Below are 23,066 nucleotides of genomic sequence, written 5' to 3'. Positions count from 1 at the left end.
TGCTGACACTTTGTGATCAGTTTATTGTTAGAGACCCAATAAAAAAAATTTGGAGAACCCCAGTAACTGCTTCCATCGCTGAATTCTCGTCTGTCTACAATGACGCTCTCTGTCTAGATTGTATCTTTCTCCATCTGCACACCAGATAACAATAGAGGATGTGTGAGAATGATCATCATATATTTACTATATGATTTACTAAGCCATTGTGTCCTTCATGAAATTTTCTTCTTTATATCATAGAAATTGTTCAGTTTTCATGTAAAACCCCAGCGAATGCGGACATCGTGATCCTGGTGGACGGCTCCTGGAGTATTGGGCGCCTTAACTTTAGACTTGTCCGCCTCTTCATAGAGAACCTGGTCAGTGCATTCAATGTCGGTGCAGACAAAACCAGAATAGGTAATGTGACGTTCTCTTACTAATGAACTAATTAATATTTGTAGACTTTATCTTCAGTGAATTGTGTGGTTTTCTATCTGGTCCAGGTTTGGCGCAGTATAGTGGAGACCCCAGAATAGAATGGAACCTGAACACGTATGACACCAAGGAAGCCGTGATAGACGCTGTCCGTAACCTGCCCTATAAAGGGGGAAACACACTCACAGGTACAGTATTATCCATCTATCCAACTATTTATCTCATATCTACCTGTTATCTTAGCTGTCCCTTATGTACAAGAATATAACCACTATAATACTGCCCCCTATGTACAAGAATATAACTACTATAATACTGCCTCCTATGTACAAGACTATAACTACTATAATACTGCCCCCTATGTACAGGAATATAACTACTATAATACTGCCCCTATGTACAGGAATATAACTACTATAATACTGCCCCTATGTACAAGAATATAACTACTATAATACTGCCCCCTATGTACAAGAATATAACTACTATAATACTGCCCCCTATGTACAGGAATATAACTACTATAATACTGCCCCTATGTACAAGAATATAACTACTATAATACTGCCCCCTATGTACAAGAATATAACTACTATAATACTGCCCCTATGTACAAGAATATAACTACTATAATACTGCCCCCTATGTACAAGAATATAACTACTATAATACTGCCCCCTATGTATAAGAATATAACTACTATAATACTGCCCCCTATGTACAAGAATATAACTACTATAATACTGCCCCCTATGTACAAGAATATAACTACTATAATACTGCCCCCTATGTACAGGAATATAACTACTATAATACTGCCCCCTATGTACAGGAATATAACTACTATAATACTGCCCCTATGTACAAGAATATAACTGCTATAATACTGCCCCCTATGTACAAGAATATAACTACTATAATACTGCCCCCTATGTACAAGAATATAACTACTATAATACTGCCCCCTATGTACAAGAATATAACTACTATAATACTGCCCCCTATGTACAAGAATATAACTAGTATAATACTGTCCCCTATGTACAAGAATATAACTACTATAATACCGCCCCCTATGTACAAGAATATAACTACTATAATACTGCCTCCTATGTACAAGAATATAACTACTATAATACTGCCCCCTATGTACAGGAATATAACTACTATAATACCGCCCCCTATGTACAAGAATATAACTACTATAATACTGCCCCCTATGTACAGGAATATAATTACTATAATACTGCCCCCTATGTACAGGAATATAACTACTATAATACTGCCCCCTATGTACAGGAATATAACTACTATAATACTGCCCCCTATGTACAGGAATATAACTACTATAATACTGCCCCCTATGTACAGGAATATAACTACTATAATACTGCCCCCCTATGTACAAGAATATAACTGCTATAATACTGCTCCCTATGTACAGGAATATAACTACTATAATACTGCCCCCTATGTACAGAATATACCTACTATAATACTACCCCCTATATACAAGAATATAACTACTATAATACTGCCTCCTATGTACAGGAATATAACTACTATAATACTCCCCCCTATGTACAGGACTATAACTACTATAATACCGCCCCCTATGTACAAGAATATAACTACTATAATACTGCCCCCTATGTACAGGAATATAACTACTATAATACCGCCCCCTATGTACAAGAATATAACTACTATAATACTGCCCCCTATGTACAGGAATATAATTACTATAATACTGCCCCCTATGTACAGGAATATAACTACTATAATTCTGCCCCCTATGTACAGGAATATAACTACTATAATACTGCCCCCTATGTAGAGGAATATAACTACTATAATACTGCCCCCTATGTACAGGAATATAACTACTATAATACTGCCCCCTATGTAGAGGAATATAACTACTATAATACAGCCCCCTATGTACAAGAATATAACTACTATAATCCTGCCCCCTATGTACAGGAATATAACTACTATAATACTGCCCCCTATGTACAGGAATATAACTACTATAATACTGCCCCTATGTACAAGAATGTAACTACTATAATACTGCCCCCTATGTACAAGAATATAACTACTATAATACTGCCCCATATGTACAAGAATATAACTACTATAATACTGCTCCCTATGTACAGGAATATAACTACTATAATACTGCCCCCTATGTACAAGAATATAACTACTATAATACTGCCCCCTATGTACAAGAATATAACTACTATAATACTGCCCCCTATGTACAAGAATATAACTACTATAATACTGCCCCCTATGTACAGGAATATAACTACTATAATACTGCCCCCTATGTACAGGAATATAACTACTATAATACTGCCCCCTATGTACAAGAATATAACTACTATAATACTGCCCCCTATGTACAAGAATATAACTACTATAATACTGCCCCCTATGTACAGGAATATAACTACTATAATACTGCCCCCTATGTACAGGAATATAACTACTATAATACTGCCCCCTATGTACAGGAATATAGCTACTATAATACTGCCCCCTATGTACAGGAATATAACTACTATAATACTGCCCCCTATGTACAAGAATATAACTACTATAATACTGCCCCCTATGTACAGGAATATAACTACTATAATACTTCCCCCTATGTACAGGAATATAACTACTATAATACTGCCCCCTATGTACAAGAATATAACTACTATAATACTGCTCCCTTGGATTCTGTATCTCTTCTCTCTTTCTTCCCTAGGGCTGGCTCTTACCTACATCCTGGAAAATAGCTTTAAACCAGAAGCAGGAGCAAGAAAAGACCTACCGAAGATTGGAATTTTGATTACGGACGGAAAATCCCAAGATGATGTTATTCCACCTGCAAAGAGCCTGAAAGACGCAGGGATCGAGCTGTTTGCTATCGGTAAGAGCTGCAAGGAATGTTATGGAAGGAATTAATATGTAAGTCCTTGGGCAGTAAGTAGCCAGGGGCAGGACTGTAGAGAGGGGGTAGACACAGAATCAGGAGGAAGGTGGATTGGGGGTAAATTAGAGGTACGTGGGGGGGTTACAGTAATCTTGGTGGGAGATGCTGAGGACTTGTCTCTGTTGTCACAGGTTTACTACTTTGTCACCTTTTTACTACTCTTAAAATTGAAGTATTTGTAAAAGGTTTTCAAGAAATGTACCCCCTGGGCATCACCTTTGATGCTTTGATTAGATGTTGGAAAGTACAAATTACAAATTACAGTACATTACAGTCCCAGCACATTACAGTCCCAGCACATTACAGTCCCAGCACATTACAGTCCCAGTACATTACAGTCCCAGCACATTACAGTCCCAGCACATTACAGTCCCAGCACATTACAGTCCCAGCACATTACAGTCCCAGCACATTACAGTCCCAGTACATTACAGTCCCAGCACATTACAGTCCCAGCACATTACAGTCCCAGTACATTACAGTCCCAGTACATTACAGTCCCAGTACATTACAGTCCCAGCACATTACAGTCCCAGTACATTACAGTCCCAGCACATTACAGTCCCAGCACATTACAGTCCCAGTACATTACAGTCCCAGCACATTACAGTCCCAGTACATTACAGTCCCAGTACATTACAGTCCCAGCACATTATAGTCCCAGTACATTACAGTCCCAGCACATTACAGCCAAGTACATTACAGTCCCAGCACATTACAGTCCCAGCACATTACAGCCCCAGTACATTACAGTCCAGTACATTACAGTCCCAGTACATTACAGTCCAGTACATTACAGTCCAGTACATTACAGTCCCAGTACATTACAGTCCAGCACATTACAGTCCCAGCACATTACAGTCCCAGCACATTACAGTCCCAGCACATTACAGTCCCAGCACATTACAGTCCCAGCACATTACAGTCCAGTACATTACAGTCCAGCACATTACAGTCCCAGCACATTACAGTCCCAGCACATTACAGTCCCAGCACATTACAGTCCCAGTACATTACAGTCCCAGCACATTACAGTCCCAGCACATTACAGTCCCAGTACATTACAGTCCCAGTACATTACAGTCCAGCACATTACAGTCCCAGCACATTATAGTCCCAGTACATTACAGTCCCAGCACATTACAGTCCAGCACATTACAGTCCCAGCACATTACAGTCCCAGTACATTACAGTCCCAGCACATTACAGTCCAGCACATTACAGTCCCAGCACATTACAGTCCCAGCACATTACAGTCCCAGCACATTACAGTCCAGTACATTACAGTCCAGTACATTACTGCCCAGCACATTACAGTCCCAGCACATTACAGTCCCAGCACATTACAGTCCAGTACATTACAGTCCCAGCACATTACAGTCCCAGCACATTACAGTCCCAGCACATTACAGTCCAGCACATTACAGTCCCAGCACATTACAGTCCCAGTACATTACAGTCCAGCACATTACAGTCCCAGCACATTACAGTCCAGTACATTACAGTCCAGCACATTACAGTCCCAGTACATTACAGTCCAGTACATTACAGTCCAGCACATTACAGTCCAGCACATTACAGTCCCAGCACATTACAGTCCCAGCACATTACAGTCCCAGCACATTACAGTCCCAGTACATTACAGTCCCAGTACATTACTGCCCAGCACATTACAGTCCCAGCACATTACAGTCCCAGCACATTACAGTCCCAGTACATTACAGTCCAGTATATTACAGTCCCAGTACATTACAGTCCCAGTACATTACAGTCCAGCACATTACAGTCCCAGCACATTACAGTCCCAGTACATTACAGTCCCAGCACATTACAGTCCCAGCACATTACAGTCCCAGTACATTACAGTCCCAGTACATTACAGTCCCAGCACATTACAGTCCCAGTACATTACAGTCCCAGCACATTACAGTCCCAGTACATTACAGTCCCAGCACATTACTGCCCAGCACATTACAGTCCCAGTACATTACAGTCCCAGCACATTACAGTCCCAGCACATTACAGTCCCAGTACATTACAGTCCCAGTACATTACAGTCCCAGTACATTACAGTCCCAGTACATTACAGTCCCAGCACATTACAGTCCCAGTACATTACTGCCCAGCACATTACAGTCCCAGCACATTACTGCCCAGCACATTACAGGCCCAGCACATTACAGTCCCAGCACATTACAGTCCCAGCACATTACAGTCCCAGTACATTACAGTCCCAGTACATTACAGTCCCAGCACATTACAGTCCCAGCACATTACAGTCCCAGCACATTACTGCCCAGCACATTACAGTCCCAGTACATTACTGCCCAGCACATTACAGTCCCAGCACATTACAGTCCCAGTACATTACTGCCCAGCACATTACAGTCCAGTACATTACAGTCCAGTACATTACAGTCCAGTACATTACTGCCCAGCACATTACAGTCCCAGCACATTACAGTCCCAGTACATTACTGCCCAGCACATTACAGTCCCAGCACATTACAGTCCCAGCACATTACAGTCCCGCACATTACAGTCCCAGCACATTACAGTCCCAGCACATTACAGTCCAGCACATTACAGTCCCAGTACATTACAGTTCAGCACATTACAGTCCCAGCACATTACAGTCCCAGCACATTACAGTCCCAGCACATTACAGTCCCAGCACATTACAGTCCCGCACATTACAGTCCCGCACATTACAGTCCCAGCACATTACAGTCCCAGCACATTACAGTCCCAGCACATTACAGTCCCGCACATTACAGTCCCAGTACATTACAGTCCCAGTACATTACAGTCCCAGCACATTACAGTCCCAGCACATTACAGTCCCGCACATTACAGTCCCAGCACATTACAGTCCAGCACATTACAGTCCAGTACATTACAGTCCCAGCACATTACAGTCCAGTACATTACAGTCCAGTACATTACAGTCCAGCACATTACAGTCCCAGCACATTACAGTCCCAGCACATTACAGTCCCAGCACATTACAGTCCCAGTACATTACTGCCCAGCACATTACAGTCCCAGCACATTACAGTCCCAGCACATTACAGTCCCAGCACATTACAGTCCCAGTACATTACTGCCCAGCACATTACAGTCCCAGTACATTACAGTCCCAGCACATTACAGTCCCAGCACATTACAGTCCCAGCACATTACAGTCCCAGTACATTACTGCCCAGCACATTACAGTCCCAGCACATTACAGTCCCAGTACATTACTGCCCAGCACATTACAGTCCCAGCACATTACAGTCCCAGTACATTACAGTCCCAGCACATTACAGTCCCAGCACATTACAGTCCCAGCACATTACAGTCCAGCACATTACAGTCCCGCACATTACAGTCCCAGCACATTACAGTCCAGCACATTACAGTCCAGCGCAGGAGAACACTAGAGACTGGTAATTACATCTTAGTGGTAGAAGTCTCTGGGGTGTGTGGCTTAGATACAGTCCCTGGGCCACAGGGATCTGATACAGGGCGGCCCTTCACTTTTACCAATCTAGAGAGCATCTACATGAAGGGCTGAGGATATCCATGTGTTACACATATAGACAGCACATTGGGGGTAATAGAGAGTAAAACTTTACTGCCCTATGATAGTGACACAGGGAAATGTTAAAGCTGATGTTGGACTCCTCATCTGTGATAGATATGAGATAGATACATAGATACGCAATCGGTATGAGATATATATGAAATAATAAATATGTAGATTGATACTAGATAGATAAATAGATATCAGACAGATACATAGATAGATAAGTGACAGATGATAGACATGACAAAGGCTTCAGTAGAGGCTGAAATGTTGCATTGTGGTATGAATAAATCCATTTGATTTTTCACTTTAAGCCTTGGAGTGCTGCCTTTTAGTTTTTGATATGTTATATGAAGCTGTCACTGGACTCGCTTGCACCCACATTCGATATAATAGCAGTGCTGCTCTAGACTTTTTTTTCTAGATAGATCATAGATAGATAGATATGAGATAGATAGATATGAGATAGATATGAGATAGATATGAGATAGATATGAGATAGATAGACAGATAGATAGATAGAAGATTGATATGAGATAGATAGATATGTGATAGATATGAGATAGATAGATAGATAGATATGAGATAGATAGATAGATAGATAGATAGATAGATAGATAGATATGAGATAGATATGAGATAGATATGAGATAGATATGAGATAGATGATAGATATGAGATAGATAGATAGATAGATAGATAGATAGATAGGAGATAGATAGATAGATATGAGTTAGATAGATAGATAGATAGATATGAGTTAGATAGATAGATAGATAGATAGATAGATAGATAGATAGATATGAGATAGATAGATAGATAGATAGATAGATAGATATGAGATAGATAGATAGATAGATAGATATGAGTTAGATAGATAGATACATATGAGATAGATAGATACATGATAGATAGATATGAGATAGATAGATAGATAGATATGAGATAGATAGATAGATAGATATGAGATAGATAGATGCTTGATAAAGGCTCGCAATGAGCTGAAACGTCGCTAATGGCATAAAGACACCCACTTTATTTTGACACCATTTACGGAGTGCTGCCTTTTCCTCAACTTAGATACATAGATAGATATGAGCTAGATAGATAGATGATAGATATGAGATAGATAGATATGAGATAGATATGAGATAGATAGATAGATATGAGATAGATATGAGATAGATAATTAGATAGATATGAGATACATATGAGATAGATAGATAGATAGATAGATATGAGATAGATATGAGATAGATAGATAGATATGAGATAGATATGAGATAGATAGATAGATATGAGATAGATATGAGATAGATAGATAGATAGATATGAGATAGATATGAGATAGATAGATAGATAGATAGATAGATATGAGATAGATAGATAGATATGAGATAGATATGAGATAGATAGATATGAGATAGATAGATATGAGATAGATAGATAGATATGAGATAGATATGAGATAGATATGAGATAGATAGATATGAGATAGATATGAGATAGATAGATAGGAGATAGATATGAGATAGATATGAGATAGATATGAGATAGATAGATAGATAGATAGGAGATAGATATGAGATAGATATGAGATAGATATGAGATAGATATGAGATAGATGATAGATAGGAGATAGATAGATAGATAGATAGATAGATAGGAGATAGATAGATAGATATGAGTTAGATAGATAGATAGATAGATATGAGTTAGATAGATAGATACATATGAGATAGATAGATACATGATAGATAGATATGAGATAGATAGATAGATAGATAGATATGAGATAGATAGATAGATATGAGATAGATAGATGCTTGATAAAGGCTCGCAATGAGCTGAAACGTCGCTAATGGCATAAAGACACCCACTTTATTTTGACACCATTTACGGAGTGCTGCCTTTTCCTCAACTTAGATACATAGATAGATATGAGCTAGATAGATAGATGATAGATATGAGATAGATAGATATGAGATAGATATGAGATAGATAGATAGATATGAGATAGATATGAGATAGATAATTAGATAGATATGAGATACATATGAGATAGATAGATAGATAGATAGATAGATAGATAGATATGAGATAGATAGATAGATAGATATGAGATAGATATGAGATAGATAGATAGATATGAGATAGATATGAGATAGATAGATAGATATGAGATAGATATGAGATAGATAGATAGATAGATAGATATGAGATAGATAGATAGATATGAGATAGATATGAGATAGATAGATATGAGATAGATAGATAGATATGAGATAGATATGAGATAGATATGAGATAGATAGATATGAGATAGATATGAGATAGATAGATAGGAGATAGATATGAGATAGATATGAGATAGATATGAGATAGATAGATAGATAGGAGATAGATATGAGATAGATAGATAATAGATAGGAGATAGATAGATAGATAGATAGATAACTGTAGGAAAGAGGCAGCACTCCAAGGTACGTGGAGAAGCGTGAAGCTTTATTCCATGTGCGTTACCCTTTTCTACGTACCTCGGAGTGCTGCCTCTTTCCTACAGTTACCTAGACTGACCCTGGTCAAGGGACCTACGGCTGCTGCACCCTTGCTTTCCTGTGCTGCTTTGGACTTTCCTTTTTCTAGATAGATAGATAGATATGAGATAGATAGATGGATAGAGATATGAGATAGATAGATAGATAGATATATATAGAGGAAATAGCGCAGCACACCGGATGAAGTGAAAAAATCTTGTAGTTTTATTCCATGTTCAATAACACAAGCGACGTTTCGGCTACAGGTAGCCTTCCTCAAGCCCTTAGACAGAGGCTTGAGGCCTCAAGGCTTGAGGAAGGCTACCTGTAGCCGAAACGTCGCTTGTGTTATTGAACATGGAATAAAACTACAAGATTTTTTCACTTCATCCGGTGTGCTGCGCTATTTCCTCTATATATACTACTAAAGGATTTAAGGCCCAATCCTTAGACGCTTGCACCCATCAACAAGACCTCTCTGAATGTGCTGCTTGGATTTTTCTATACGTAGATAGATAGATAGATAGATAGATAGATGGATAGATATGAGATAGATAGATAGATAGATAGATATGAGATTGATAGATAGATAGCAGATAGATAGATAGATAGGAGATAGATAGATAGATAGGAGATTGATAGATAGATAGATAGATAGATAGATATGAGATAGATAGATAGATAGATATGAGATAGATAGATATGAGATAGATAGATATGAGATAGATAGATAGATAGATAGATATGAGATAGATAGATAGATAGATAGATAGATAGCAGATAGATAGATAGATAGATAGATAGATAGGAGATAGATAGATAGATAGATAGATAGGAGATAGATAGGAGATAGATAGATAGATAGATAAATGGAATGGCCTAGAACATTTGGTTATAGGGTGGGATTAGTCTTCTTGTCTCTAAAGTAATATTAAGGTGATCAGTAGAGATGATTCTCTGTAGATCTTGTGTGTGAGGACTTATTCTACTAAAATAACATCTTCTTCCTCTTTTGTCTTTTTTTCAAAGGTGTTAAAAACGCTGACGCTAATGAACTGCGGGAAATCGCCTCCGAGCCGCACAGCGACCACGTGTACAATGTGGCCGACTTCAACATCATGAACTCCATCGTAGAGTCTCTTACAAAAACGGTGTGCGATAGAGTGGAGGACATAGACATCACTATAAAAGGTGAGGGAGGAGGTGCTGGTGCCGTGCTAGGTGGGGTCCTGACATCATGGCCCTGGAGCCTCTGATCATGAATGATGAGGTGAGAGACATGTGAGCGTCTGTATGTACATGTCACCCCCCCGGGCCGCCATCCGCCTCTTATAACCTGTTTATTGGGTGGATATTACGTGACACGTGTTGTCGTCTCCTGTTTTGGACTCCTGTCAAAAAAATCCATTCATGACAATAAATCAACAATAATCGGAGGTGATGAGACCTTATCATTGTTCACCACATTTCATGGTTACCCCAGGCCACATTTTGGAAATAAAAGTTATGACTTCAGACGCTGAGGTTTTATTACAAAGAGCTGTAGGTCTATCAATAAAAACTTCTAGATTGGGCAAGACTCCACGTGAAAGAAGGCCTCACAGGGAGACTATTTTGTGCTTATAGGGTCGAGATTTATGACAGACTGTCATTGTAACCCATCAACCAATCACGGCTCACCTCTCACTGCATATCCTGCTTATCAAAAATGATAGCTCTGCTCTGATTGGTTGCTAGGGAGAACAGATTTGGATTTTATAAGTGCTACAACCAAGGACAGAACTTATTGGAGAGAGAAATGGGCCACATTTCAGAGAGTCATGTCTGTCTAACAGAAATACTATTCTCTAAAGCTCAACCTCAAATTTACTCATTTATCCTCAAAAAGTATCTCCCAATTTCTTCACTCTTGCCTGGATAATCGGCTTTGAATGCTTTACTGTAGTGATTACAGAACAGTAGATGTACAGTAGGTCCACCAAGTACAACCTACAATCCAACGGTGTTGACCTGTAAGGTTCAACAAGGTTCATCTTCTACAAGGCTTATGCCAATTGGGCCATAGTGGCCCAAAATTTTCTACCTGATCCCATATGGGTCTCAGAATAACTCCTTGTATGCACATCATATTAGCAATCGCTTCAGTTCCCTTAATGATATGTTTTCTCTCAATGAAGTCATCTAGACTCTTCTAGAGTAGACCATTGGCGTAGAGGAGGCCCCATTGTCTTGGACACAGTCCTACGTATCTAAAGATCATTGACAAAATTCTGTCCTGTACATTCAAATATTGGGGCACATTTACTAAGGGTCCGAATCGTGTTTTGCCGCCGGGTTTCCCAATTTTTTTCCGTTTTGCGCCGAATTGTCCCGGCAGAACCCAAATCAGCGTCGGAGAATGCGCCGCTGGATTGCGACTGGACTGGGTAAGTAAATGTGCCCCATTGTTTCAAATTTCTTCTACTTTTTTAACATCCAGTTGGACATAACATTCCATAAACATTTTTGGAATAGATATGTAACTAGGAAACAGATGTGGAAAATTTGACAGAAGAACACTAATTATTTTCTAGGGCTTCTTTAGATTTTAGAAGGTCCAGATAGGTTTATGTGTCATTCTCTGTTTCTAGCGGACACAGTGGAAGAGGTTGGCTCTCCATCTGAATTAGTCACGTCAGAAGTAACAGCCAGAAGTTTCCGCGTTAGTTGGAGTCACGCACCAGGAAATGTCGAAAAGTATCGTGTGGTGTATTATCCAACTAAGGGAGGACAACCGGAAGAGGTAAGCCCCATCGACTAAGGAACTATTATTACTGCTCAATGTGGACATGGACTGGTCACCAAAAGTGGGTCATTTCTGATATCTAGAATGGGGATTGGAAACACCTAAAATTCTGGTGATCTAATTACTTGATGTTTTTAGGTAATAGTGGATGGCGGTGTGTCCACCACCGTGATCAAGAACCTGATGTCTCTGACTGAATATCAAATAGCCATATTTGCTGTGTATTCAAGGAGTACTACAGAAGGCCTGCGTGGTACTGAGACCACATGTGAGTACTTGGTCTTCGTCTACAGTCTATTTGAGGGCTTATGAACGTGAGATGTTATATGTCCCCCATGTGATAGAGTGGGATATGGAGATTCTACTATTACCAATCGTTTTCCATATTTTGGATGCTGTTGTAATCTATGGGTTTGATTCAAGTTATTGGTCAACCATTTGAGTTGCTTCCAACCAAAAGGGGCAGAACTCAAAAATACCAGCTACGCTAGATGGGTGTTCAGTGTCCCCTCAAAAGGGTTTTCCCACAAAACAAGTTAGTCCCTATCCACAGGATACAGCCTAACTTGCTAATTGGAAGGGGTCTCGGTGATGGGACCGCCACAAATAACAAGCGGTCTGATGGGGTAAACCGTGGGAAATCCACTTTGATGTTTTTTTAAGAAAATGGGAGATGAATGGCCCATGAGTCATGGAAAGTGAGTAGAGTTGCAACGTGTAGAGAACTTCATTATTAGTGACCTTAGTCCCAGGGTCGAAGATGCAGTATTTTCATCACTCAGTTTTGCTACAATATACATTTTTTATTCTACATCTTTCTCTCTAGTGGCGTTACCGATGGCTTCTGACCTTGAATTGTATGATGTCACCCACCGGAGTATGAGGGCCAAATGGGTTGGAGTTGCAGGGGCTACCGGGTACATGATCCTCTATGCTCCTCTTACAGAGGGATTGGCTGCAGATGAGAAAGAGGTAACTCTTAATGTTCTAGAAGCTAAGCGTCCTTGAGATATTTCGAGATATTTTGAGATATTTTTTGAAAAATGTTGATATATGCTAGAGATATTTTCAGTAATGGCCAAGCCAGGTTTGAGAAGATTCTCCTTTTCCACCCTGATCCCTTACATTCACTTGGCAGAATAAAAGGTGTCAATCACCCCAATATTCCCCTTAACATCCAAGGGGCTTGCCTACTACGCCAACCCTTGAGCAGACCCTGTAGGGATCCTACTTAAGTGATACATAAAAAAAAACAATTTCCAATGGTGTCTTACCTTACTAGTAATTATAGACATACCACCTGGAAAATAATTTGAGCAGTCATTGATGAATGAAGTTGATGAACGAATGAAGTAGTTGATAATTTTATCTTTTGTAGATGAAGGTTGCCGGTTCAGTGACAGATGTCCTCTTGGATGGACTGACTCCCATCACCGAATACACAGTCACAGTCTACGCAATGTTTGGAGAAGAAGCCAGCGATCCATTGACCGGACAAGAAACCACATGTAAGGAGGTCATGTATGGAACCAGGGTATTAAAATTTATCAATCTTTATTATTGTGAAGATTCTTCGCTAAACATGGTCAATATCTTCTGCCTCCGCAGTACCACTGACCCCACCTAGAAACCTCCGATTTTCAAATATTGAACACAGCAGTGCCACGGTCTCGTGGGACCATTCTCATAAGAATGTGAATGGATATCGTATTATGTATGTGAAGACCGGGGGTTCTGATATCAATGATGTGAGTCAATCAAACTTTATATATAATTTTATGTTCCCGTTTTCTAACAGTCACTAATGCTTCACACACTACTATAATGCTCCTCGTATATTCCTCCAGTATTAATTTACGCTTCTGCCTTTTCAGGGGAAATACGTTTTTTTTCTGTGTTGGGCTAGTCATTTATCTAGGTTGGACAGTCTACTAATGGAGTTTAGTTCTTTAAATTCAAGGTTCTCAGTTGTTTTGTATACAGGTGGTCCCCTACTTAAGGACACCCGATTTACAGATGACCTCTAGTCACAGATGGACCTCTCTGCCTACTGTGACCTCTGGTGACCTCTCTGGAGGTTACTATAGTCCCAGGCTGCAATGATCAGCTGTAAGGAGTCTGTAATGAAGGTGTATTAATAATCCTTGGTCCCAGTACAGCAAAATTTTTTTGAAAATCCAATTGTCACTGGGACAAAACAATTTTTTATTCTGGAGCTACAACCATAAATTATAGTCCCGACTAACAAACAAATTCAACTTAAGAACAAACCTAAAAAACCAATGTGGTACATAACCCCTACCCCCAGTACGTGCTACCTGTACCAATGTTGTACGTAACCCCTACCCCTACCTCCAGTACGTACTGCTTGTACTATAGATCCTCAAAACCACAAAAAAAAACACTTGACTGCACATTATGGGACCATATAGGAGTAGCTGGTAAAAAAAAACCCCACCCTTCTCTGACATCACTTCCTACTATGCAGCCATTGGCTGAAGGCGTATCTCACTTCCTGTTTTGCCCGCCTACTAAATCGATTTTTTTTTAAACCAGGAAATTTTAGTTCTTTCTAGTAGTATGGTAGTTGTGATGTTTAAGCCAATTTCAAAAATTCTTGATCAGATTAATGTTAATGTATAGAATTTTTAGAACTCTTTGGTAATGTAAATTTGGTTGGGTTGGGAGTGTATAGACTTGTTTGCATCTTCAGTGCACTTAAAATTTTATGATAGATTTATACTACTATAAATACTTTATGTCATGAATAAAATTTGATCTAGATAGAAGTTTGTAATTTCAATCATAATTGTGCTAACTGATTATTTGGTCAATTCTGTTGATTCTTAGTTGCATGTTTTTACTTTCCTATTAATTTCTTGGCCTTTTTTCTATGCTTGTCTAACCTTTATATGTTTTACTAACCATTGTTCTTCTGATATTCCTATTTCTATGTATTTTCTTCACTAGTCCCTCATAACCCGGCCAATCTTTCTGCTGTCAGAGGTCCCTTCCATCATGTTGGGTTAAATATAACAGGTATTGACAATGTGTAGACAAGTCATGACATTGTGTAGACCTTTCTATGGGATAGATCATAAAATTCCATATATTTGATAGGTGGAAGTTGGGAAAGTGGCAACTTATGACTTAAAGAAGTTAACCTCGTTGACAGAATACACGGTGGCCATTTTCTCTGTTTTTGATGAAGGACAATCTGAGCCCCTCACCGGCACTTTCACTACAAGTAAGTCTAGTATCATGGTAGATTAGGTTGACTAAAGACTTTGTTCCATGAAGTCCAGCTTAAAGTGTCCAAAGGTTTAAGTGAGGGGGGAAAAAATCCTCTCTGGCTTAAAATATGACAATCCCTGGATCACCGTTTCATCCCAGGAATCTCGTTCTCATGACGTGATATTGTTGCTTTTACGTGATTTCCATAGTCTCACTGCTCTTACAGTAAAGAATCCTATCTAACACAATGGTGAGAGCAACTCACAAGCCAGGGGTGACTGGGGAAAAGCTTCTCACCAAATCTGTCAGCCAAATCTCTACATACTGAACAGTCTGCCCTCACAGCTTCTATGGCAACACAGTAGATACCAACTTGACCCAAGTTGGCCATACTCACCTTCTAGTTGGGTGATATTGATTGGACTGAGCCACCAACAAATAGATGATCATATCTTACTTTGTAAGCCACAAAATAAAAGGATTGCAAAAAGTTTCTCCTTTTGGAGACGCCCATATGTATGTGCATTGCACTTACAGATTAATGATTTGAAAATGATCAAAATGTAATACTTGATTTCACCTGCGGGGGTGCAATTACAATTACAACAGATTACATCTGATTGTTCCCATTCTGTGATCCGCGTATTTGCCAGGTGGAGATTCTCAAAAAGTTCTATATGTAAAATAAAAAGATGAAATTTGGTTTACAGCATTCGAATGGGGTTTTTACTTTGGTCAGTCGCTATATATCAGCATTGTGCAGTAAGCAGATAACTAAATATACATTCGTTAATCCACTCAACCGGCGATAATTTATACATAAACTCAGTGGGGCACATTTACTAAGGGTCCACGGACCGCAATTCCGTCGGGTTTTCCCAAATATTTCCGTTTTGCGCCAAATTGCCCCGGGCTTTTTGTCGCACGTGTTCGGATTGTGGCAAATCGGTGCCGGCTTGCACACCACAGAAATCGGGGGGCGTGGCCACCGGACAACCCTACTGATTCAGAAAAACCGCAGAATTTAAAAGACGAAATGTGTCGCAAGATCAAGCACTCACATGCACCAGGAAGAAGCAGGTGAACCCTGGCGGACCTCGGTGCAGCAGCGACACCTGGTGGATATAGGGCGCACGATGTTAGTGAATCGCGTCGGACCCGAATCCTTGTCGGACAACGCACCGCGGGAACGCAACAGGACCGGGTAAGTAAATGTGCCCCAGTATTTAGTGTTTAGTTTCCCTACAGCGCCTCCACAGGAGAAACTATGTATTACAAAGTGCACATAAATATCAATGGCTTTTCGGTGTTAAACAGGACAAGTCCTCCAGAGGACTAAGAGACACTCTTAGTATTCACCCAAGGATCCTGAAGAGAGATTCTAATACTCTACTCACATATTGGGGATCATTTACTAAGGTCTCCGCAGCCGCACTTTCGTCAAGTTTCCCAAATTTTTTCCGTTTTTCCGCCGTGATTTTGGTGCACGTGATAGGATTTTGGCGCAATCGTGCTTTCACGTGACAGAAATTGGGGGGCGAGACCTTCGGACAACGTGACGCTTTCGGAAAAACCGTGGAATTTAAAAAAACAAAATGTGTCGCAAGATCAGCACTTACATGCACCGGGAAGAAGCAGGTGAACTCCGGAGGACCTCGGCGCAGCAGCGACACCTACTGGATATCGACCGCACGACCTTAGTGAATCCCGGCAGAACCCGAATCCACGTCGGACAACGCACTGCGGACCGGGTAAGTAAATGATCCCCATTATACTACTGTTTAATATCTGCTTTTTCTACCCATAAACACCTTGTATTTTCTCATGCAGAACCGGTCCCCAATCCTCGCGATCTGAACGTCAGAGACATAACCACACACAGTTTCAGAGCTTACTGGATCCGCTTTGCTCCAGATATAGTCATGTACAGACTGCGATGGACACCCCGCGCAGGGGGCAACACTCAGGAGGTAAAAAGGACAGGTTTTATTTTTAGATTCATTTTGGGAGGACCATCAGTCCATCAGTCCTGCATTACATATGTTCTATATGTTCTGGAATGTAATTTTGAATTGAAAAGTGATGGTAGATCCTCTGTCCTGGTGGGAAAGGGGACTGTGTTTTTGCCTGTTTATTGGGGGTTTGTTTTCGTAAAAATAATTTTAATGACCCCAAATAAAAATGTTATCAAATGTTTAGAAATATTTCGCCCAATAGGAAGCCATAACTGTTCATTATCATCAAGTTTTTGGCCGTTTTTTTTTTTTTTTTTCTCCCATAGGCTATTGTAAAGGGAGATATCACCAACTACCTCATGGATGGTCTGACTCACAGCACAGAATATGAAGTGTCCCTGTCCGGAATATTTGCTGATGAAACAGAAAGCGATTCCCTATCGACGTTGGCTACAACTTGTAAGTAACCTCTTTTACTGGATGCATAAAATAAGCCTAAAATATTCTATAGAATAGATAAAAATTACGCTCAAGTAATAAAGAGCAAAGCCATGACCTGATGAGCCAGGGACAACACATCACATAGCTGTACATCGCAGGGGACGTTCCCAGAAAAAGAAAACTGAAGAGGTTCAGCTCACCAGTAGTAGGTCTGCATGGAAGGTGGGTGCTCGGAATCCCCAAAAAGACAGATCCGGAATCCAGAATCAAGTAATACTTGTATCAAAAACAGAAAAAGTAGGGGTTCCAGCATCCAAAATGTTACAAAATACTTATAAAACATATGAATGTCTAATAGTTCTGCATTAAAAATTTTCTATTGCTGCTGACATGGACACGAAGACATGACACGCCGGGCAAAAAACGCTACGGTAATGCGTTTCGAACTACAACATTGTAGGGGGTATAATGTCCATACAGCCCAGGGCCCATTGTGGCCGTAATGCGCCCCCGTTTGACTCATCTGGTAAAATGCCAGACAGTGAGTACATAATAGTGCCACATATATAGTGCTAATATAGCAGTGCCACCTATATAGTGCTAATATAGCAGTGCCACCTATATAGTGCTAATATAGCAGTGCCACCTATATAGTGCTAATATAGCAGTGCCACATATATAGTGCTAATATAGCAGTGCCACATATATAGTGCTAATTTAGCAGTGCCACATATATAGTGCTAGTATAGCAGTGCCACCTATATAGTGCTAATATAGCAGTGCCACATATATAGTGCTAATATAGCAGTGCCACATATATAGTGCTAATATAGCAGTGCCACATGTATAGTGCTAATATAGCAGTGCCACCTATATAGTGCTAATATAGCAGTGCCACATATATAGTGCTAATATAGCAGTGCCACATGTATAGTGCTAATATAGCAGTGCCACCTATATAGTGCTAATATAGCAGTGCCACATATATAGTGCTAATATAGCAGTGCCACATATATAGTGCTAATATAGCAGTGCCACATGTATAGTGCTAATATAGCAGTGCCACATATATAGTGCTAATATAGCAGTGCCACATATATAGTGCTAATATAGCAGTGCCACATATATAGTGCTAATATAGCAGTGCCACATATATAGTGCTAATATAGCAGTGCCACATATATAGTGCTAATATAGCAGTGCCACATATATAGTGCTAATATAGCAGTGCCACATGTATAGTGCTAATATAGCAGTGCCACATGTATAGTGCTAATATAGCAGTGCCACATGTATAGTGCTAATATAGCAGTGCCACATATATAGTGCTAATATAGCAGTGCCACATGTATAGTGCTAATATAGCAGTGCCACATATATAGTGCTAGTATAGCAGTGCCACATGTATAGTGCTAATATAGCAGTGCCACATGTATAGTGCTAATATAGCAGTGCCACATGTATAGTGCTAATATAGCAGTGCCACATGTATAGTGCTAATATAGCAGTGCCACATGTATAGTGCTAATATAGCAGTGCCACATGTATAGTGCTAATATAGCAGTGCCACATGTATAGTGCTAATATAGCAGTGCCACATGTATAGTGCTAATATAGCAGTGCCACATGTATAGTGCTAATATAGCAGTGCCACATATATAGTGCTAATATAGCAGTGCCACAGTGTGGTTTGCCTTGAGATTGATATCTGAATGAAGTATCACACAGGAGACTTCATGTTCCGGGAGTCCATAGAGTTTCATGGAGCGGCAGGATCCATGAAACTGTTCTGTTCTGTTTAGGGCACAAGGGAACCCTATTCTTGTTACTGGTGCGGGGGGGGGGGGGGGGGTTGTCTCATTGTTTTTTGTGATTTGTTTTATATATATAAAATACAGATTAATAGAATTATTACCTCTTCTCCTATTGCTAGTGATAAGAACCACAACTGCCCCGACTACAGCCCGACCCACAACTCCAGGTAGGTGGATTCCAAAAAGATCACCACTGATATTTCAGTAATGGCCGGCGCTAGTGGAAAAATTCCAAATGAGCCGGAATCAGTGGAGTTGGCAGAGATGGGGTGACGTCCTCTTTAACAGACTTTTGTGCATTTCCATCTTTCCAGTGATCCGCTTGGGTATCAGAAACCTATTGGTAGATGATGAGACCACATCCAGCCTACGCGTTTCATGGCTATTTACCGACGCCAACATACGCCAGTATCTTGTAACCTACCTTACTGCATACGGAGACCGAGAAGAAGTGGTAAGATGGGCAATCATTTTATATTCTTAAAGAGCTAATATTCAGCTTATTTCATAGTCTTTTCTCTAAATTTCCCTAGGGAGCAGTAGTGGATTATAATATAGGTGGTTGGGGCAGTAGCCTGGGGTCCATGGCCACCCAAACCACCCACAAGTTTTATACTAAAAAGGACCTTCACCCATGAAATCCTCATACATTTGTTAATGCTCCTATCACACATGTACACATATCAGGACCTTTGAAGGTCCTAAAAAGGTCCTGAAACCACAGATTGAAAGCAGCAGAAGGGACACATCCTCCATTCCCCAAGAAGCTAATTCGAGCACCAGATGTAGGAAGTGACTCCAGATTGTAGGGGCCATAATATTCATACAGCCCAGGGCCCATGGTGGTCTTATCCACCCCTGCTAGTGGTTTATTGGCTTCACCTGGCACAAAGGACACATGTCCCCAAACGTATTAACAAAACTACAACTATAATTGAGGCTATGATTGACCATAGAGAATAATTATGTCCAATTATTGTCTGATAATTAAATATTCATCGGACAATATCCGACTATGCAGGGACAGAGTTCCAACCGGTAGCACCCTGCTGTCAATGTATTAATTTCCAGGGGGAGTAACAGAGGAACGGCGCATCATAAGTCTGTAAAATCACAATATGATATACAGGGTGTATTGGTATCTTCTGGGCTTCTTACTATGTCCTTCTCCCCCTCCTTAGAAAGTTGTGTCTGGAAGGGAAAGTGAAGTCACTCTTCAGTCTCTACTGTCCGACACCGAGTACAAAGTCACCGTGACTCCGGTATACTTCAACGGAGAAGGAATCCCTGTGTCATCATCTGGGAGGACATGTAAGTATCGGAGTTATGATAAATGCATAGATGTCCCCTATAAGTGCTGATTAACTTTTCAGTAAAAGACGAGTGAATGTAAGAAACTTTCTTATGGGTCTTAGAAGATAAAAGTGCCGGAATTTCACTAAAATCCTGATAAAATGACTTTCACTCTGAAACCTTTGCTGAATTCCTTCTTGCTAGCAAGACAGAGACTCACTCCGTTGTGTCAGATGACATAGAAATCTATGGAGAGGGGAGGGGGGAGGAGTCATAGCAGTTAGATCTCCGCCCAGCAGCTCAGTGAAACTGAGAATTAGTGTCTGCAGATGGGAAAACTGAGAAACATGCAAGTGATGATAAACTGGGATAATTGTCTTATAATTGTTCACCTTTTATAATTATGCTAATTAGCCAGAAGGGCTATACCAGGGCCCCTCTGTGATCTGTATTCACAGGCTGTTACACTGTTTCCCCCTCACCCTTTGCTCCCTCCATACTTCCCCCTCAATCTTCCAGGTGTAATCTCACAGCAGTACAGAAAGTTTCAGCAAACATTGGGAGGCGGAAGTGCTGAGGGAGCAGGGGGGAGACAATTTAACAGCCTGTGAAACTACAGCATGAAGAAGCTCTGGTAGAGCCCTTCTGGCACATTAGCATAACCATCTAAAATCAACTTTTACAATTATGCTAATGAGCTTTAGGGGCTACCCTAACCTATCAATGATCTGGCTTTACCAGCTGCTACCACATCCCTGCTTCCTCATGAGCATTTCCTGCTATAAACTCAAAATCTCAGGGGAGGGTGAGACAGTGTAACAGTCTGTAAAGCTCTCAGGCTCATTTGCATAATTTTAATAGATGATTTTAGAAGGGAGGAGGCCGTAGATAAGAAATATAAGACGATGACCACAGTTTATGAGGATGGATTTACATGGTGGGAAAGCTGTAATAGCATAATTCTGGTAATATGTCATTGACCTATAGGGTGTAGCCCTTTTACTTGTTAGGGTTGCGACAAAGTGTTGACGGATTCCAGGTAGTAATTGGCATAATATGGAATGTAATATTATGGAATAGAAGTCCCAATGATGTATACTTTGTCTCCGCAGTGCCCCTATCCGCTCCCCGGAATCTGCGTGTGTCCGATGAATGGTACGACAAGCTGAGGATTACCTGGGACCCCCCACCTTCTGCCACATTGGGGTACAGAATTATTCATAGGCCATCAAGCGGTAAGATTCTAGTTTTCTCCTATTAGTGGTGAATCCGGGAGGGATTCCCATAATTTGGGATCGTTGTGTAGTGTACAGGGACAGTCGTGCCATTACTTGCTCCCCCTGTAATGTTTTCCTGGACAGCACAGCCACATTTTTCGTCTCAGTTATGTAACGAGAAGGTGTAAGATCCTGAAAAGGAAGAATAAACCCCCAAGGTGGGTGTAATATTCCATGGATAGAGAAATCCCATGGGAATGGAGAATGCCATGTGTAAAGTGCTGCCATCCCAGAGGTCTGTAACAGGAGCCGCAACCTGAAGCCGAGCGTCAGAACCTTAGATGTGACGTCCAAGTTCTTCTACCAGGAGACCGTTATACTGTGCAAGTGTTTGGACGGCTCATGGATGACGCCGCCTTCTCCAAAGACGTCCAATATGCGCAGCGCCACATGGATTTTACTGCTTCCAGATGGCACAGAGGTTTCATAGAGCGATACAAGGAGACTGACAGTGTAGTGCGGTAGCACACAGCGCTGTTATTACACTTCTATTGGACACCGGGCTCCCACCATATATAAAACAGTACTCCCTTAGTGTGGTAACAGACCCTCACAGTTCCCCAGTCTATGTACAGCCCCCCAGTACCTAGTCTGTAAACAGCCCCTCACAGCCCCAAGTCTATATACAGCATCCACAGTCCCCAGTCTATATACAGCCACCCCACCCCTAGTCTATATAGAGCCCCCAGTCTATATTCAGCCCCTAGCCTCCAGTCTATAAACAACCCTCACAGCTCTGAGTCTATA

General features: G+C 40.6%; 1 protein-coding gene across 3 annotated transcripts in view; it reads left to right on the top strand.

Moving 5' to 3' along the window:
- The window catches only part of COL14A1 (collagen type XIV alpha 1 chain), a 122,185-nt gene that overhangs the window by 53,050 nt on the left and 46,069 nt on the right, over positions 1 to 23,066 (top strand). For all 3 annotated transcript variants that reach the window (XM_072151249.1, XM_072151251.1, XM_072151250.1), the window contains 16 exons: positions 244 to 402; positions 489 to 608; positions 3,185 to 3,349; positions 10,550 to 10,711; positions 12,151 to 12,302; positions 12,444 to 12,573; positions 13,132 to 13,277; positions 13,684 to 13,813; positions 13,914 to 14,053; positions 15,426 to 15,552; positions 17,370 to 17,509; positions 17,821 to 17,953; positions 19,869 to 19,916; positions 20,064 to 20,203; positions 20,931 to 21,060; positions 22,155 to 22,277. In XM_072151249.1, coding sequence (XP_072007350.1) covers positions 244 to 402; positions 489 to 608; positions 3,185 to 3,349; positions 10,550 to 10,711; positions 12,151 to 12,302; positions 12,444 to 12,573; positions 13,132 to 13,277; positions 13,684 to 13,813; positions 13,914 to 14,053; positions 15,426 to 15,552; positions 17,370 to 17,509; positions 17,821 to 17,953; positions 19,869 to 19,916; positions 20,064 to 20,203; positions 20,931 to 21,060; positions 22,155 to 22,277 — 2,145 coding nt within the window. The remainder of the gene's footprint in view (positions 1 to 243; positions 403 to 488; positions 609 to 3,184; positions 3,350 to 10,549; positions 10,712 to 12,150; positions 12,303 to 12,443; positions 12,574 to 13,131; positions 13,278 to 13,683; positions 13,814 to 13,913; positions 14,054 to 15,425; positions 15,553 to 17,369; positions 17,510 to 17,820; positions 17,954 to 19,868; positions 19,917 to 20,063; positions 20,204 to 20,930; positions 21,061 to 22,154; positions 22,278 to 23,066) is intronic.

This window comes from Engystomops pustulosus, chromosome 5 (genome assembly GCF_040894005.1).
Source record: "Engystomops pustulosus chromosome 5, aEngPut4.maternal, whole genome shotgun sequence".
NCBI lineage: Eukaryota > Metazoa > Chordata > Amphibia > Anura > Leptodactylidae > Engystomops > Engystomops pustulosus.
The sequence above is the reverse complement of the archived record's forward strand: the minus strand, read 5'-3'. Positions and strand labels throughout refer to the sequence as shown.